Source organism: Balaenoptera borealis (assembly GCF_965194805.1).
Source record: "Balaenoptera borealis genome assembly, chromosome: 7".
Taxonomy (NCBI): domain Eukaryota; kingdom Metazoa; phylum Chordata; class Mammalia; order Artiodactyla; family Balaenopteridae; genus Balaenoptera; species Balaenoptera borealis.
Genome location: NC_138864.1, coordinates 118297947 through 118317260, shown reverse-complemented (window position 1 = coordinate 118317260; position 19314 = coordinate 118297947). Strand labels below are relative to the sequence as shown.

The 19314-nt window shown below is 45.0% G+C and overlaps 1 protein-coding gene and 1 pseudogene across 2 annotated transcripts; both read left to right on the top strand.

Annotated features, from left to right (window-relative positions):
* Positions 1-299: 299 nt before the first annotated feature.
* On the top strand, positions 300-3801 carry LOC309632692 (MSL complex subunit 3-like; annotated as a pseudogene). Its single transcript has 2 exons — positions 300-2639; positions 3024-3801. The product of its transcript is annotated as an MSL complex subunit 3-like (transcript).
* A 2629-nt stretch (positions 3802-6430) lies between these two features.
* On the top strand, positions 6431-9690 carry OR6V1 (olfactory receptor family 6 subfamily V member 1; the record flags this gene model as incomplete). The annotated part of the gene is given in 5 exon segments (XM_082400413.1): positions 6431-6446; positions 8406-8911; positions 8914-9047; positions 9049-9159; positions 9161-9690. Coding segments are annotated over 5 exon segments (978 nt in total). The 3' UTR covers positions 9372-9690.
* Positions 9691-19314: the final 9624 nt, after the last annotated feature.

Sequence of the window (19314 nt, the reverse complement as noted above, 5' to 3'; positions counted from 1 at the left end):
TCCACTTTTCCCAGTGCGTTTTGGGTTCAGATCTTCCACCCAGGAGTGCCTGGATAGCAGGAGGAAGGGAGTACAGAGAAAGGGGCCCGAGCAGGGTGAGGTGTCTCCATCCTGATGTTGTGTTGATTCTGTTGACTCTGGTCTGCCCCACAGGTCCTGGGTTTGGGAACTGCACCCGCAAGAAGTGTGAGAGGGACCTCTTTGCTCCTTTCAACCTACTGCACTTGCGCCGTTGTCCACCGGGTGCGACTACCATGGCGGAGTCCTGCATCTGGACTTGGGCAGCAGGATGGGACCTTACATGGGTGAGTCCCCTGCCTTCCCCCCAGTCTCTGTCATGCCCCTTTCATTGCCTTCATAGCACGTGTCATAGTTTGTCATTTTAAACTTATCTGTTGTCTGTTTTCCCAATTTGCCTGTAAGTTCTGGGTCTGTTTTGTTCACCACTGTATTCCTAGAGCACTGGTAGTATCGAGCGCTATCAGTCATATTTTTCTGAATGAATGAGTGAAGGGTGAATGATGAATGATTCGAGTTGTCTTTGTCCTCTTGCTCCCTGTGCTGTTGCTGATGTGGGGTGCAGCAGTGAAGCTCATGGTGAAAAGACTCCATTCCCTGCATTGGTTTCATCTTGCTCTTCCTCTTGGGGAGGAGCTAAAGGTCTTCTGTGCCGTCCCACTCCTGCTCCTTCCTTAGAGACCTGGTTTCAGGGGACACTCAGCCTAGATTCCTTCCTGATGCATCTCTGTCCTCTCTTCGGGCCTTCTTAGACTTTTCACTGCCTGACACGTCGTCCTCTTGCATCATTCTTCGCTCCAGTTCTTGCTGCCGGCTGGGCTGCTTGCCTCAGTTTGCTGTTTCCCTCTGTGTCCTCCCTCTGTCTCTGCCCCTTGCAAAGGCCTGTGAACCATAAGGGAATATTCAGGTACATACTCTGTCCATCCCTCTATCCCATTCTTCATCCCCACTTTTTCATTCTCTTGAGAAGCGTGACATGTCCCAAGACACTGATGACCAGAATCATTGCTACAAAAAACCGTGGTGGCAGTACTGTCACCCCCGTCTGCATTCCCAGTTATGTTTTTGTTTTTTTTTTTTAAGAGTCATTTTCTGGGGTAGGAAGAGAAGCCAAAATACATAGGAATAACTCAGCCAGGAGAACTGAGAAGATTGATGTGGAGAGAGAAAGATGTGTAACAAGGAGGGGTCTTTCAGATGGCTTCCAAGTCTCTAGAGGCTTATTATATGGAGACAACAGCTTATTATACCTGCTATTTGACATTTTAACAGAAATCTGACCTATAAAACCCACAGCATGAATGATTTGAATAAGATGAACAGGATCTCTTACCAGTGAGGATGCTCACCAGGAATGAGTAAGGGAAACTGAGGACACATCGGGGACCCCAGACTGTCGAGTATAGACAATGTGTGGCCTGGTCCAAAGCACGCACTAAATGGCCAACCAAGGCCTTGACCAGCCTGCTTTGTAATGTCTAAGGCGACACCTGGCCTGGTTTGATGGGGGCACCTCATTATCTCCTGACTGAAGTTGAGTTTGCCTGGGTCACAGGGATGCAGGACTCCTGGGCCTGAGAGAGGTTTTGTTCTGTAGCAAGGGCTTCCACAGAGCCTACACCGAGGAAACTCTGGTCTGCAGAAGACCCCGATGCAGAGAAAAGTTGATTCTACATTCAACTTAAACTTCACCTATGTTAATTTGGCAGTATCATAAGCAAAAACTTGAGATGTAAAATTACTCAACGAGTCCCCCACCGCGCACGCTCCGCCCACCCCAGAGCCTCGCCCTCCACCACGATGAGCAGATGAGTGGGAGCGAGGGCATGAAATTTAAATTCCACTCAGGGAAGGAAGTGCCGTGCTTTGAGCCTGACCCCACCAAGGCGCGAGTGCTGGACGATGCCAAGATTGTCGATGTTATTGTTGGGAAAGACGAAAAAGGCAGAAAGATCCCAGAATATCTGATCCATTTGAATGGTTGGAACAGAAGCTGGGATAGATGGGCAGCTGAAGATCATGTCCTTTGTGACACCGATGAAAATCAGAGATTACAGCGTAAATTGGCAAGAAAAGCTGTAGCTCGCCCGAGAAGCACAGGAAGAAAGAGGAGGCGCTTCAGGATGCCTGGTGTGGACTCTGTCTTAAAAAGCCTCCCTGCTGAAGAAAAAGATGAAAATGTTGAAAACTCAGTCAGCAGTTCCTCTGATGACAGTAGTGAAGAAAAGGATGAAGGAATAAGTGAAGAAAGTGATATTGAAGAAAAGACTGAAGTGAAGGAAGAACCAGAGCTGCACGCAAAAAAAAGAAATGGAAGAAAGAACAATAACTGTAGAAATCCCTGAAGTTCTGAAGAAGAAGCTTGAGGACGATTGTTACTATATCAACAGGAGGAAATGGTTAGTGAAACTTCCATGCCAGACCAACATCATAACTATTTTGGAATCGTACGTGAAGCATTTTGCTATCAATGCAGCCTTTTCAGCCAATGAGAGGCCTTGTCACCATTACGCTATGCCACACGCCAACATGAATGTGCGGTATATCCCAGCAGAAAAGAACGTTGACCTTTGTAAGGAGATTGTGGATGGATTTAGAATAACCTTTGAGGGGCTTCCCTGGTGGTGCAGTGGTTAAGAATCCGCCTGCCAATGCAGGGGACATGGGTTCGAGCCCTGGTCTGGGAAGATCCCACATGCCGTGGAGCAACTAAGCCCGTGCGCCACAACTACTGAGCCTGCACTCTGCAACAAGAGACGCCACTGCAATGAAAAGCCCACGCACCGCAATGAAGAGTAGCCCCCGCTCGCCACAACTAGAGAAAGCCTGTGCACAGCAACGAAGACCCAACACAGCCAGAAATCAATAAATAAAATAAATAAATTAATTAAAAAAAAAAATATATATATATATATATATTTTGCTCTACTGGTGTTAGCGAAAATCCTGCCATTAATATAGCACACTTCAAAAATATATATTTAAAAAAAAACAAAACAAAAAAGAATAACCTTTGATTACACTCTCCCATTGGTTTTGCTCTATCCATATGAACAATTTCAGTATAAAAAGGTGACTTCATCCAAATTTTTTTTTCCGATTAAGGAAAGTACCACAAACACTAGTAGGAACCAGGAGGAGCTCTCTCCAAGCCCACCTTTGTTGAATCCATCCACACCACAGTCCACAGAGAGTCAGTGAACCACAGGCGAACCGGCCACCCCCAAAAGGCGCAAAGCCGAGCCGGAAGCCTTGCAGTCTCGGAGGCGGTCCACACGCCACTTTGCCAGTTGCGACAGGCTGCCTGAGAGCAGCGCCTCGCCTCAGCCCAAGCGCCGGCAGCAGGACACGTCTGCCAGCACGCCCAAGCTGTTCCTGCACCTGGAAGAGAAGACACCTGTTCACAGCAGATCATCCTCACCTGTTCCTCTGACCACGAGCGAGGAAGGGAGTGCGGTGTTGCTGGCTTTGAAGGCAGAAGAACTAATGAAATAAATGAAGTCCTCTCCTGGAAACTTGTACCCAACAGTTACCCCCCAGGTGACCAGCCACCTCCACCCTCTTACATTTATGGGGCACAACACTTGCTGCGATTGTTCGTGAAACTTCCAGAAATCCCTGGAAAGATGTCCTTTTCTGAGGAGAATCTGAAGGCTTTACTGAAGCACTTTGATCTCTTTCTGAGGTTTTTAGCAGAATACCATGATGGCTTTTCCCCAGTCTGCCTATGTTGCTGCCTGTGAGGCACAGGACAGCACGAAGAACCCCAGGGCGATTTATTAAGGCTTTGGTGGCTCTGGAAGAACAGCATCTCTATCTAGCTTTGCGCTCTCGGTTCCCAGTAAAGAACTAGGGAGTTGGTGGGCCTTCCTTACAGGCAGAGCCAATGCGACACCCACCTTGGGGCGGGTGTGGCAGAGGCGGGCCCATTTGTTTGAGCTGCAGAAATAACTATAGTTATTTCTGTGAAGGATTACTTCCTAGGTGCCTGAACGGCCTCCAGCATCTGACCCTTGCCACGGTACCTGTCATCTGTGACGGCGGGAAAAGAGCGGTCGTGTTCACAGTGAAATGTTCACCAAAGTGTGTGTAGGTTGGGCTGTTTCAGGAGACGGAGTTACTTGTTAGCAATAACCACATTTTTTAGTTATATGTTAGCATTAAACAAAATTGTTTTGCAAACCGTTTTCATTCTTGTGATGAGGCTGAGCAATGAAACATTAGTTTTGCTTGGAAACCGCAAAGTAGTCCCAGAATATTTTAGAGGGAGTTGATATTGATGGCAAAAGAAAATTTGCAGCTGCACATTTGCTTGTTACAGTTCCTTTCCTATAAAACCTTATTTTTGGTGATTTAAATAAAGCATTGCCTGAAGGTTAAAAAAAAAAAATTTACTCAACAAGTACAGTGGGTCCTAAAACATAACTCCAGGGGGCTTGTCCTGAGCTGTGGGCTCCAGTTTGCTGAGCTGGAGTCTGGGGGGCCGTGGCTCAGAGTCTTGAATGAACATGAAGGGACAGGCATGCATCGTGGACAAAGAGGGGGCACCAGTCATCAACGCTGAGAGGGGAGGCGAGACCGTAAACTGGGAGAGGGAAGTCTAAGGGTGAAAAGTCCAGTAGACAGGAGAGAGGTTGGCAGGAGGAAGGCAAGATGGGTTGGGGGTGAGGGTATAATAGGAGGTCAGTTTGCAAAGGATGCTGGCTAGTGTGAGGTGGAGTGAAGCCTGCTGCACCAAATGGAGTATTCCTGGCTCCAGGGTCATCCCTGAATTAACTCTTTCACCTCTGATTTCAGGACTTCAGATGTTGTAGAACGTTGAACCTCCGGATGCGATGTCATGGAAACCTATCAGGTAAGAAAGATATTGCTTTCTGGGTGGCAGTGATGGTGAATGAAACATAAAATGGGCCCATGCGTTGAATTCCTCATCATTGCTCATGCCTTTATAACACCCACAGAATGTGACACACATCAGTATGGGGCCGGGTGGGGTGAGATCACAATCGGGGAAGCGGTAAGTGGAGGAGCAGCAGCCCCCTGAAAGCCTGACTGTCGTGGGTTCCCCAGGAGTGATGGAGCACGCAGGGCTGGACCTCTGACTGTTTCCACAGTAATGGCTGAGACCCAAGTTAGATCCTTTTTTTGAGGAAAGGGACACCCTCCCTGTCTCCTCCCCATCAGTGTCTCCTACTCATCACTGATGGTCAACAGCCAGAGATGGGAATTTATTCTTTTATTCTTTAGTACATTCCTTTATTTACCCTTTATTAAATACTCTCCCTGTTTGCAGACCTAAGCAATAGACTTTGAATCCTGTGTTCAGAGATCGGTATGGCACTGTTTGAAAACTGGGAAGATTTCACGTTTGGCATTTTAATGACTGTAAATGAGTAGGCATTGGAGTTAGAAGACTCTGGGTTCAAATCCCAGCTGTACATTTATTAACTATATGACTTGGGATGGAGATCCTTAAACATCTCGAGTCTCGGTTTTTATCACCTGTGATATGGAGATGGCAACTTTCACAGTTGTTTTGTGGTGTAGGAACCAGTACATGGTGGGTTCCTATGAATGAGGAACCTCAGTGAATGAGGTCTAACCATTCACAGCCCCTGATCCACAATGCTGTAATCAAAAATGCTTTGACAACTGAAAGTTCTTTTCTAATTTTGGGTCAAACTAACTAGGTAGTGAAACCTGATCTGAACTTACTGTGAGGCCATTTATTGCCTTTATTTATTCCATTTAGTGTGCATATTCGTGTATTTTGCTGCAGAAATAGTAGTGTATTTGATTATAGGGTGTACCCAGACCCTTCTGGGATTGGATCCTGAAACACACCTGATCTCATCGTGTCCTTCTGATAAGTAATTGTCAGGCCATGCTTGCCCCCTTACCAGCTATTAAAGTCTATAATGCACACATTCAAATAATCATGAAAGAAAACGTGAGTTTCCATTTGGCAAGACTTTTCTTCTCAGGACTAGGAATGAAAACCCAACAGATGTACTCATTCATTTGTTTAACCAAAATTTACGAAGTCCTTACACTTTGTAAGACATGTTGCAGCAGGGTGTGTGAGGGCTATAAAGATGAAAAGAGAGGCCTGCCACTGAGAAATGAGGGATCTAGTGTTTGGGGTGAGGCTGGCACAAGAAAAATTATCATGCAAGGAGGAACATGCTAACTTCCCTCGTTGGGAATTCCAGGCAGGACAAGTTCACATCTGGATAGAGGATGAAGCTTCATAAAGCAGAGACATTTGAAGTGTGGGTAAGAATCTGCCAGGCAGAGATGGCAGGACAGGGTATTCTGAGCATAGGGAAGAGTAAGGAAAGAGTGTGCAAACAGAGGGTGGACTTAATATTTGGAGAATAGCGAGTGGTCCAGCTTGGTGGAAGCACAAATCATGCAGCAAGAAGGAGGTGAATGTTAGGCTGGAGGGGTAGATGGGTAGAACTGTAGAAAACTGGGATTGCCAGGGAGAGTTTGTGCTTGAGTTTTAGACAAGGGAGGGAATAGATGTTGTTTAAAAACATTTTTTTTTCTGATACTGAAATAATATGTGTTCAAATAAAAAGAATTTGAAAAACAAGATATATATACATATGAAAACATTTAAATGCCTATAATCCACACCTAGAGATAGCCATTGTTAATATATTTTTGTTTTTTTTTAACATCTTTATTGGAGTATAATTGCTTTACAATGTTGTGTTAGTTTCTGCTGTATAACAAAGTGAATCAGCTATATGTATACATATATCCCCATATCCCCTCATTGTTAATATTTTAAAATGTGTCCTTGTAGTCTTTTTCTGTATGAAGGTAGATGACGTTGAAAGTAATGTATAAATGAAATAACATTGCCTCAGATTATTAAAAAAAAAAACAGCCTATGGACATAATACTTTAGAAAAACAAATATAACAGCAGTATATGGATAGGTTGGATCCAATACAGAAATGTACAAATACATATACAGAAATGTACAAATAAGAAAGCCATTAAGAATGCTGTTGTGATGATTAAGAGGAAGTGAATCCTTGAACCTAGTTGGTGGCTATGAAAAAAGAAAGGGGACAGGATGAGAAAAAATATATTTCTAAGGATAACAATTCAAGTGGTTTAGAAGAAAGAAGGAGGACTCAGAAATACCTCCCAGGGACTTCCCTGGTGGCACAGTGGTCAAGAATCCGTCTGCCAATGCAGGGAACACGGGTTCAACTACTGGTCCGGGAAGATCCCACACGCCGCAGAGCACTAAGCCCGTGCGCCACAACTACTGAGCCTGTGCTCTAGAACCCATGCACCACAACTACTGAGCCCGCGTGCCTAGAGCCTGTGCTCTACAACAAGAGAAGCCACTGCAATGAGAAGCCCGCATACTGCAACGAAGAGTAGCCCCCGCTTGCCACAACTAGAGAAAGCCCGTGCGCGGCAACGAAGACCCAACACAGCCAAAAATAAATAAAATAAATAAATTTAAAAAAACAAAACAAAACAACAACAACAAAAGAAATACCTCCCAGGTTTCAAGCCTGGATAACTGGGGGTTTGGGGGGCCATGAACACCATATTGGCTTTGGGGGAGGAGAGGATTATGTGTGTATTTTTTACACATGTTGAGTATGTGATAGTGTGAGATGTGGGCTGAGAACAAAAAGGCAGAGTCTCTTTTACATTTTCAAGATTGCTCTCGTTAAGGGAGAAGGTGAGTTTTCTGAAGGAGAGACTAGAGAGAGAAAAGAAGGATGAGAAGAGAGATCCGGGGACATTCGTATTTAGAAAACAGCAGAAAGACAAGGAGCTAGAGAAGGAGCCAGCCCAAAAAAAAACCTCAAGAGTTATTGGACAATTAAGAGTAGAGTGTCTCTACAGTCAGGGGTGGAAGCTATTTCAAAAATGTGTGATTCACAGCGTGCAATGTCACAGAGAAGGCAAGGAGGATGAGGACTGAGTACAAAGGATGAAAAGAAGTAACATATAAGGTACCAGATCCTGAGACATGGGAAGAACTCTGCTAATGGCAGGTGTTATTCTGATTGAAAGACTATTACATTTGGCAGTTAGGAAGGGTTTACCAGACCCAGCCAGAAGTCTGACACAGAGACGGAGCTTAACAAATGTGTTGAATGAAATAATGAATGAGTAGAAGACAGAAGTGTAGGAGCTTAGGAGTGGTGGTGATGTGGTAGTAGCCAGTTCCTAAATCTGTCCAGCAGAAACAGTCGGTTCCTTGCACCTTGGGAACTTCTGCCCTTTGGGAATGTGTCTCCTGGACATTGAATTTCACCATGCATACGGGCCAGTCTGCTTGGGAAGCCAGGCCAGCCATCAGGGAGCAAGGTCAAGAGAGCAGCTGGTGGTGATTTCCCACTAAGACTTCCTGGTTTCTCACAGATGGTACAGGGAATGGGCGTCAAGCGCAGTGAGTAACTTCAGCGTCGTCAGGGAGTTTGTGCTCCTGGGATTTTCTCATCTGCATGAGTTCCAGACCCTCCTGTTTGCTTTCATCCTATTGATATATGTGCTGACGGTGCTGGGGAACCTGGCCATTGTCACCCTCACATGCCTGGACTCCCGCCTCCACTCACCCATGTACTGCTTCCTCTGCAGCTTCTCCCTCGTGGAGGTGCTGGTCGCCTCCACTGTGGTCCCTAGGATGCTGGCCGACTTGCTGTCCACTCCCAGGACCATGTCCCTGGCTGAACGCTTGACCTGGTCTTTCTTTTCCTTCTCCCTGGGCTCCACCAACTTCCTTATCCTCACAGTCATGGCCTTTGATTGCTACGTGGCCATCTGCCGTCCTCCGCACTACGTGACCATCACGAATGGGCCAGTCTGTGTGAAGCTGGTGGTGGTCTGCTGGGTGGTTTTGTCATCTCCCTGACCCTGCAGAAAACCCAGCTCTGGTTCTGCGGCCGCAACATCATTGACCACTACTTCTGTGACTCTGCCCCGCCGCTCAAGCTGTCCTGCTCCGACACGCAGCACGTCGAGCTCGTGGACTTCTTCCTATCCTTTCCTCACTCTTCGTGCTGCCGCCCTGCTGCTTTTCGTGGTCTCGTACATCCTCACTGTGGCTGCAGTGCTGCGCATGCCCTCCTCCTCCGGGCACCAGAGGCCGTTCCGCCGGCACCTCCCACCTCACGGTGCTGCTTCTGGGCTACGGCAGCGCCATCTTTATCTACCTGAAGCCAGGCAAGGGCTACTCCACGCGGCTCAACGAGGTGGTGGCCCCATTCCTCAACCTCTTCATCTTCACCTTCCCGAATGAGAAGGTCAGAGAGGTCATTGAGGATGTGTCCGAAAGGATCCTCCTCAGAGACCCAGCCACCCACAGATGAGAACAAGGAATGAGGACCATCCACTGCAGGTGGCACCAAGGTGCCCAGGCTGGAGCTTCTCAGTCTCCTTCTTTCTAGTCTCTTCTGCTCCCTCACCCCCACAGAAGTCTCTGTTCACTCTCTACAGGGAGCTGATGAGTTCACATTGTCTGAATGTCTCAAAGGCAAGTGTCCGTGAGCCTGCGCTAGTTAAGGAGAGGATGATTTCAAGGAAGCTGGGGGTGAAAACAGTGTGATGATGTCAATTAAAAGAGATAATCCAAATCAAGCTCATAGCACAGGGTCTGGTAGGTACTAAGAACTCAGTAAATGTAGCTATTATTATGAAATGTGCTATTAAAATCTCTCCTCCCTGGTCCTGCTCTATGGTTTTGTTCACATTCCTTTACGTTTCTTTGTGTGCAAATATTTTTGGGGTGTGTTCTTTTCCCAGGAACTGGCTTCAGAGTCTAGGATGGGATTCTGAAAGTGGGAGATTCTTGGAGAAGAGCAGAGAGGCCTGGCATCCTCAAAACAGAAATAATGATGTGCCTTTTGTTGGGACCCCCATGTGGGATTGCTCCTGGAGTAGAAGCGCCACTCACACTCAGGCTGCCCACTACTCCCTCCTGGCCCCCAGACCTCTTACCTTTAAAGAGAAATGACTCTCTGGGGGCCACTTTCTCAATCCCCATATACAGCAAGGTCATGAGGGCCCCATGCCTAGAAAGAAGGGCATGCAATTTGTTCTTTTTTTTTTTCTTTCTTTTTTTCAATCCTTCCTATGCACTCAGGGAAGAGGGAAAAGCTGGATCCTTGACCCCAGACTTGCTACTGTCGTCTTCTCAAGGGCTAACACTCCTCTTCTCCCACAGAACCTTAGATCCGTGGCCCAGAGGGAGGGCCCTCTGAGGTTGGGTTTCCTGGAAGCCGCCTGGCCAGGAGATTGCCAGCAGCCCTGTGGGGTAAGGCAGAGGTGATAGAGGGCTGGTGAGGAGGAAATGGAACAGGACAGGTATTGTGGGTAATGGGCTGTGGGCGGATGAGGGAAGGCATTCCTTGGAAATCTGGGAACGGTTTAGGAAGTCCTGGAAGGAGGGTGTGAGTGGGAATAGCTCTGGTGTCTGATTTCTTATACCAGATTGAATCTGGACTGGGCTGGGATTAGCAAAACAGGACAAAAAGTACATGCAAACTTCCTCTGACTTCTGGAGCTAGCTCCGCCTACAGGGTGTCTAGAGAGGCCCTGGTCCTCGTTTGCAGTGGGGACAGTCACAGTGTGGGAGCCATCCCACAGACCCAAGCCTGTGAAGAAAGGGGGTAGTGGGAGGGGCAAGCATCCCAGGGTGTGTGGCCTGGAGGCCCGAGTCTCCTCTTATTGCCTGGAAGCTTGGTCTCCAATTAAGCTTTTTTTTAAAAAAATAACTACCACGGGACACATTCCCATTTGTGGGCCTCTCCAAAAACGTGGGCAGATACTTTTGGTTCTGCAGTAAAGGCCAGCTGGGAAAACACTTTTTTCATCCTGAGAACTTTCTTTCCTCTGAGTCTCTAGGGACTAATTACTTACCCTCCTTGCAAACTTTGTGAAAAACTGAAAAACGAAATGGGAGGCAATTATCTCCTTCTGATATGCAAACACTTTCCTTCAGCTTTTTCCTTCTCAATCAGCACACAAAGCCACTCAGATTTTCCTCCTGAGAGACACTCTTCTGTGACTCTCATCTCTGCACATTTCCTCCTAAAAATTTAAAAATAACCAACAGCCTACAGCAGTCTCTTGCCTGTTTTTCACAGTGTTCCTGCAGGAGTGGGGTCTCTGGCCAGATTTGGGGAAGGTGTCACATGCTTTGTTCCTCCACAGTGATTGCCCTGTCATAGTCAACATCTCACAGGCGTGGCATTCTTTAAAAACTTGCCTGTGGTCCCTTGCTACTCAAAGTGTGATCCCTGGAACTACATTGGCATCTCCTGGGAGCTTTTTGGAAATGCAGAATCTGGGCCCCCATCCCAGACCTGCTGAATCCGAATCTGCATTTTTAATAGGACCCCAAGGTGATTCACAATGCACAGTAATATTTGAGAAGTGCTGATCTAGACAATTAGCTGGTGGGATTTCCGATCAGGAAATTGTGTAAAAAGCCCTTGTCCCAATCTCAACAATGTGAAGGGCACTGGAAGAGGGAATTTGAGGGTGTACTTGCTATTATTGGAGCCATCCTTTCTTAATGACTTTTATCCCAGGTCCTCTTTCTGGAGACCGTAACCAGGACTTAGATCCCCAAGATTTTCATCCCAGTTTGACTTCAGGCTTCTTGAGTGACTTTAGCTTAATGGTCCAGCTTTCTACTTGCTGTTTGAATCCTGCGTGGACACGACCTGGAGATACTTTGGTTCCACACATTTGTCTGGATGTGACAGGGACCCTCAGTGTACACAGTGTCAAATGAAGCAACTGCATAGACATAACCTGGAAAGTAATTTGAACTTATTTTTCCAGCTTGCTGGAAGGAATATGGGGATCCCAGTTCTAAGACAGAGTGTCTGTACGAAAAGTCTCCCTAGGTTTAGAGTCATGATGTAACTAAACCACTGCCTCATGGAATTGCAGGGGAGTGTGTAGCTCATCCAGGTCCACCTCCTCTGAGCTCAGGCGTCCCCACGGCAGCACACACACAGGCCCTGCTGGAACCCAGTCTAGAGATGGAGCCCTCACAGCCGTGAGGTGGTCCCTCTCTTTGCTGCTGTGTGCTAATGTTTAGGATGAAGCCCTTATATCCAGCCTCACTGTGACTCTAACATTCATCCACTGTGCAATTTTGGTTCACACAGGCAGACCAGCAAATAAGTGAAGGCAGCTAGATATTCCCCTACAAAATATTCACATTTACTAGTGAAATGTTGCCACTGAACACTTTCTAGACCTCTCACTATCCACACTGCTTCCTCTTGTGCCTGTTGTTATGTGGGTCTTAACAACTAGTGCTAGTTTAGACAACTAACCGGGATAGAGGTGCAGTGGGGTAACTTCTTCCTGCGCTTTGGTTACCACACATCTATTGCTGTCAACTAAGATGGCCTTCCGTGTTTTCGTTTACAGAGTCCACTCATATTCCAAATTCATCTGCAAACCTCATTGCTAAAGACAGTTGGCATTTACTGAACATCTCTGTTGTTGGTACAGGAGATACAGAGGTAGAGAAGGCATGATGCCTAACTTGAAGAGCTGAGAATTTAGTGTGGGAAGACTAAACTATGTGTTAGTTACTAGGATATGCAAAGCACTCTGGGAATACGGGGAGGGAGTTGGTTAAATTGAGTCTTCTCAAACGTGGTGTCATTTGAGTCGAGCTTTGAAGTATAGAGCAGCTTCACAGGCTGCGAATGGGAAAAGTGAATTCCAGAGAGAGACAACTTAATATGTAAAGTAACGTAGAAATAAAAATGGCACATTGGGTAGGCAGTGCAAGCCCGGGGAGATGGAATTAATGAATGCTCTCTGGAGAGTGGTCATGGGTATCTTCACTAATCAAATCCAGGTCTCTTGGGGGTTTGCAAGTGTCCTCTGAAAGATGCTCCACTCACTCAAGATGAGTGATGGCACTTACTCCACTCAAGATGGCAAATTTTGTAGTGGGTACAGAGGTTATTGATGTGGAAACCTTTGCATGCTAGGGCAACTCTACTGTATTCACAAGGGTATTATTTATGGTCAGTGCTGGAATTTCATTGCCTTAAATTTTGAAAATGACCTAAGTAAGTTCATAGAGAGCTTAAGAATTGTTCTTTTAAAGGGCAATTCCATGAGGTTTCCTTCCATAGCATTTGATGCTTGTCTAACTCAAGGGAAGGAGAATGACAGAGATGCTGGGTTGAATGCAGAACAGGATCTAAGGGAAAACCCCGAGGCAGAGTACTACACTGATGGCCTGGAGCCCTCCTGAAAATTGATGGTTAAATTTTCAGGAATTAAACATAGTCATTATTAAAAATTAAATAATAGACACTTACAATCAAATAGATTTTTAAAAACAAAGGTAATCAAAACTCAAAACTCCTAATTATTTTACTGCATTTTACTTTGGTCTATTCCACTGAAGTTGTGTCACTTGTGTCAGTATGGTAGAAATACTGTATATAGTAGAGTGGGAAGCTGCCACATAGCACAGGGAGATAGCTCTATGCTTTGTGATGACCTAGAGGGGTGGGATAGGGAGGGTGGGAGGGAGGCTCAAGAAGCAGGAGATATGGGGATATATGTATACATATAGCTGATTCACTTTGTTGTACAGCAGAAACTAACACAACATTGTAAAGCTATTATACTCCAATAAAGATATTTTTTTAAAAATCAGAAAAAAAAAAAAAAAAGAAATACTGTATAATGGTGAGAATCTCTTCCCATCTCCACACTCAGTGATGTCATGTGGGTAGCTTGAAAGTAGACATGATGAGAGTGAAACTGACACCATGGAAACTGGTGAATGCTTCATGTCAGCAAATGCCACAACTGGGGAGCCAGTGATTAAATATTTATCGGCAGACTGCTGGGTCACTATCACTTTTCTTCTGTATTCATCAGGCGTGGTTGCAAGGACCCTATTTACATCAGGAAATTTAAAGCTGAAAGATTTGGTGAAACTAGACTGATATGAACATGGTGCTCTATAGGCAACACTCAAATTTTCCAACTTGGGCTTAGAAAGTTTTGCACTTCACCTAACTCCTAAAATCCCATATATGCAGGACGTTCATGGTACCACTGGTCATTCTAGGACCCAGGCCTGACTTTTATATGAAAATGATTTGATTCCTTTATCTTCCTTCATCAGAACTTCCATACCCTTGATTTCTTGCTCCCTAGTCCTCTCAGCTGATAGGAATAAACCTACTTTTATTTCCCACTGGGATTTCCATGTGTGACAATGGGCTCTTGTGCTAGCTGTTCAGAACCTTGTATTTCTAATGGTTGCTTACTGGGAGGACACTGTATCTCTGGGGCTGGAATGTCAGACAAACGAAGGGAAGATGGGGGAGGTGTCAGGAAATCCTGCCACTGATTCTACCTATATTTAAATTAGCTCTGGGTGGGGAGGGATAGATTGGGAGTTTGGAATTGACATGTACACACTGCTATATTTAACATAGATAACCAACAAGGACCGACTGTATAGCACAGGGAACTCTGCTCCACATTCTGTAATAACCTAAATGGGAAAAGAATTTGAAAAAGAATAGATATATGTATAACTGAATCACTATGCGCTACACCTGAAACTAACACAACATTGTTAATCAACTGTACTCCGATATAAAATTTTAAAAAAATCATTGTCATATGAAGAGACAGAAAAGAATCTAGACATTGACCTTACACTTTCACAAGGTTCAAAATGGCTCATAGACCTAAATATAAAATGCAAAAATAAAGATTCCTAGAATATATATATATATATATATATATATATATATATATATATATATATATAACTAGCTCTGCATGTTACAGTGTCATTCTACCTGCTGGCAATTATGTTCCAGTGTAAGCTACTTTGGAGTGGGAAGGGTGTTGCCTTCAGTTAAATGACCTTACATCAAGTGACTTTATGTAGACAACTGACTTTATGTAGACTAAGGATCAGATCGGTTGTTCCCATTTCCTTGCATTAACATTGCAAGTAGACTGAATAAAAATATTTCTTGCATATGTAAGTGTTATTTGCTGTCTTTCAAGTGTTTGTGAATACTATTGTGATAAATGCAAATTTTTAAAAGTGACACTGAATCTATAGTTACTTTCTAACAGTATGTGTTCCTTTCAAGGGAGGAATGTAAACATATAGTGACTGTTATGAAGGAGTTACTAGAATTATTGCCATTACAAGTCTATAAATTTGATGGGAACTTGATGGATACACGTTTAATAAGGGGCTAGAGGAGTCTATACCGAGTGACTTAAGATCCTAGAGATTCCAACTTTTAATTTATCCAACTTTGATCTGGACAGGAGAATTTCCGAGGATGGAGAGGTGGAAAAGAAGTTTGAAAAACCAGATTCTGTTGTCAGGTCTGCCATTGGTTTGACCAACTCGTTTTTTTCTCTCAACCATGTCTCCTTTATCCATTAGTGGGTCAGAAAACACTGCTCGGCTGCAGCCCAAGAATCAGTATTTCTCTTCTGGGCTCTTGGGGCACTGTGTTAGAATTAATTGTACTTTTCCTCTCTCTCACAGTTGGAGAACTCTTTGAGATTAGGATCCACATTTCTTTGATTTTTAACAGCTAGTTAAAAATAGGGCAAGGGTGGTTGATGAAGAGGGCATTCTTATTATCAGTTCAACAGACATTAGAAAGTCATTTGTTAAAATTCAATGCCCCTGTCCATTTTAATTTTATTTATTTATTTTTAATTATTTTATTTATTTATTTGGCTGCATTGGGTCTTTGTTGCTGTGCACGGGCTTTCTCTATTTGTGGCGAGCAGGGGCTACTGTTTGGTGCGGTACGCGGGCTTCTCATTGGGGTGGCTTCTCTTGTTGCGGAACACGGGCTCTAGGCACGCAGGCTCAGTAGTTGTGGCTCACGGGCTCTAGAGCGCAGGCTCGGTAGCTGTGGTGCATGGGCGTAGTTGCTCCGTGGCGTGTGGGATCTTCCCGGACCAGGGATCAAACCCATGTCCCCTGCATTGGCAGGCGGATTCTTAACCACTGCGCCTCCAGGGAAGTCCTTCATAAGTTTTTAAATTAAATTCTGTACATTGTATATAGGACAGTTGAGACTGAGGTTAATAGTATTTATTCCTCAATATGGACAAACCTTTTTTGGGGGGGAGGTCCACCTGTAAGTTTGAGGGGTTCAGTCAATCTGATGAGGAAGCTGAGCTGGATTGGGGGTATTTCGTTGCCTTTAGTGAACCACATGCTTCAGGTGTCTTTAGTGGTGGGCTGCTGTCTTGGCCTTAGGATTTCTAGACTGGGTATATGCATTATTTGGATTTAACACAAAACAATAATTGCCTTAATACTTTATATTTGTGAAGTATTTAAAAATCCTCCAGTGTTATCACAACTCTCCCTGACTCTGTTGACCAGATAGATGTGTTTGTATGAGGAATAATTCCCCTATCCCCTGGTCATTGTTCTCAAACAGTTGTTGCTGAGACAGTCTGGTCTTGGTGAAACAATATTTTTACTACCCTTTCTCCCAAATTTATTTTCTATTGTTCCCAAGGCCACAAATGTGCTAAGGCTGCTAACAGAAAAGAGATAACATCCATCAAAGCTGCTGCAGGAACTGCCTGACACACACTGGCAGACACTGGGAGAGCCTGCTTGGGAGTGGATCTAGAGGGAGGTGAGTCAGAGGGTGGTTGGAGTGTAAAGCTAAATCAGGGAGAGTCTGTTGATGGACTGGAGCCAGTCCGCCATCATGCAGGATTAGCACCTTGGCAAGGGTCCTGGGAAGTGGGTCTCCTGTAAGCTATTTGCTGACTCGTGGAATTCTGAAAAAAGTGCCAGCCTTCATTAAATTAAGCAGAGATGCCAAAAATTGCCTTGCAAGACTCTGAAGGAAGGGATCAGAGGTTTAGAAAAGTGGAAATGCTATTATGGGGCTGTTATATAAGACTGAAAAATCCACAGTTGACCATGTTCTTTGGGAGGGAGACCTGGAGGACCCTTTGCCTATTAGCAAGATCATAAAAATGCATGGCTAAGGAGGACATCAGCTGAGGCTGTTGTTAGGAGATGCTGTTACAGAACTGGGCATCCTAGTGGCCAAGGGATACAGGTAACCAGAGTAGCAGAGGCCATGTGGCAGCACCTGACTGTCAGATGCAGGGTATGCATATTTGCCCTGTTAGTCAGCAAGGTCTAAACGGCGAACAGGTGGAGCCTGAACTGCATGGACCTTTGCGTACAGCAAATAGAACATGGTATTCATGGGGCAAGAGATAAGGGTAAGGAGCAAGAGTACCGCTTAGCGTACGTAATTGAAAGAAATCAAGAATGAACAAGAAGGCTCAGACCAGCAACCCCAAAGAAGTCACGATCCCTTTGCCCAGTCTTCAGATTGGAACCGGCTGTCAGACCCAGCATCATCAAATGTAAGAACCTGAGGCACCAGAAGTAGGGCCCTATGATGCCATGACAAGTGTTTGGACTGGCCAGAAAGTTCGTTCGGGGTTTTCTGCCACGTCCGCTGGAAAAACCCGAATGAACTTTTTGGCCAACCCAATATATCCAGTGGGATTTCCCAGACTTGCTGCAAAAGCCTGCAACCATTTACTTGAGTAACCATCACTGGAGAAAGGGGAATACTCATATATTTTAAGAGCTGTGGGATGTAGTATGTGAGTTGAAGCTTGTACTCAAGGATCTAAAACCCCATCCAAGCTCCCCTTATTCGGGGAACTTGTGGGATCCAGGTAATTAATGTAGTGTGGAACCAGATCCATCTCACGGTTCCACTGGATCCATGTATTTTTAACTTTCTCTCTCCTTTTTCTCCTCTCTTTTCTTCTCCATTTTCCCTCTTTCCCTCTCCTCCTTTCCTCTCCTCTTCCACTTTTCCAGGTTCCTCTCACCACCCCTGCCCCCTGTCTCTTACACACACACACACACACACACACACATTCACACACAGTACAAACGAACACTCATTCTGCATCAGGCACTGTGCTAGATGCCGAGAACTCAGAGATGAAATCCAGTCTCTTCCATCAGATCCCTCACAGTGAAGAAACAGAGAGAGGTGGGTTGGTGAGCAGCACTTTGTAATAGGGTCCCCCAGAGAGTCGTGCACAGGGGGTGTGGCAGTACAGAGGGGGAACCTCCGACTCAGCCAGGAGGGGACGAATAAAGGGATGCTTTTCAGAGCAATCATGTCTGACTTCGTTCTTGAAAGAAAAGTAAGTGTTATCAGGCAGAAAATGAGGAATCCTCTGTGTACTTATGCTCATGTTCCAATGGCACCTGACTTATTTCAAGTTTAATCTCTTGGCATGTATTTCTAGTTACGTAAATAGACATTTCATGGAAGATGCTGTTGGTTTTCAACCAGCCATGAGAACACTGAGAAAGGCATCTTTAAGCCGGGACTTGCCCCTCAGGAGTTTGGATTCTAGAAAAGAACTGGCTTCTACCAGATTATTTTATTTCACTCTCACAGATGACCTACCTTCTTGAAGCCTCCCAGAATACTCCATGATTTGAGCAGAAAACTACTGTGGTTAGAGAAGCTAGAAATGCAGAAGACTAGCTTCCCAGTAGCCCGGATTCTTTCTCCTGAATTCAATCTTGCCTTTGGAAGATGATTAATGGAAAAACATGGAATTTATAACCAAACTTAGGCTCAAGTCTTTGCTCTACCAGCTCTGAGTTGCATGATTCTAGGGCAGTTATCCAACCTCTCTATTATTCGGTCAGACTCTTAGACAGAGAAAATTAAAAATACAATATATGAAGGAAGAGGTCCATACCAGATCCTCAATGTCAGAGGTGGAACGGCTGTCTGAGATCATCTCCACTTTCCTTTTACATAAATCATTGTCCAAATTTACATGGCTAGTCAGCGTCCACAATAGAAATTAAACCTGGGTCTTCTGAGCTACAGGCAGAAGGTAGACTGGGAGCAAACGTTGCAGGGGCGAGAAAGTACCTACTTACTAGGCAAGTTCATGGCAACAAACACTGTAAATTGATTAGGTTGCTAAAGGAACCAGCAGAAAACAGGAAAGATTCACGTTCAAATCCTGAAAAGAATTTTCCAGGGAACAGAAGTGTAGCTACAGTATGAAGGAAAGAAAAACAAATGGATGAATGGTGGTAGATGAAGGGATCTATTGATTAATCTGTAGACAGGAGTACAGACTGAAAGCAAGATGGCTCCTCTCTCAGATCACAGGCCAGACGTGATGGGAGCAGGAGGTTGGGGTCCATGGTGCAGAGATGATATCTACTTGACA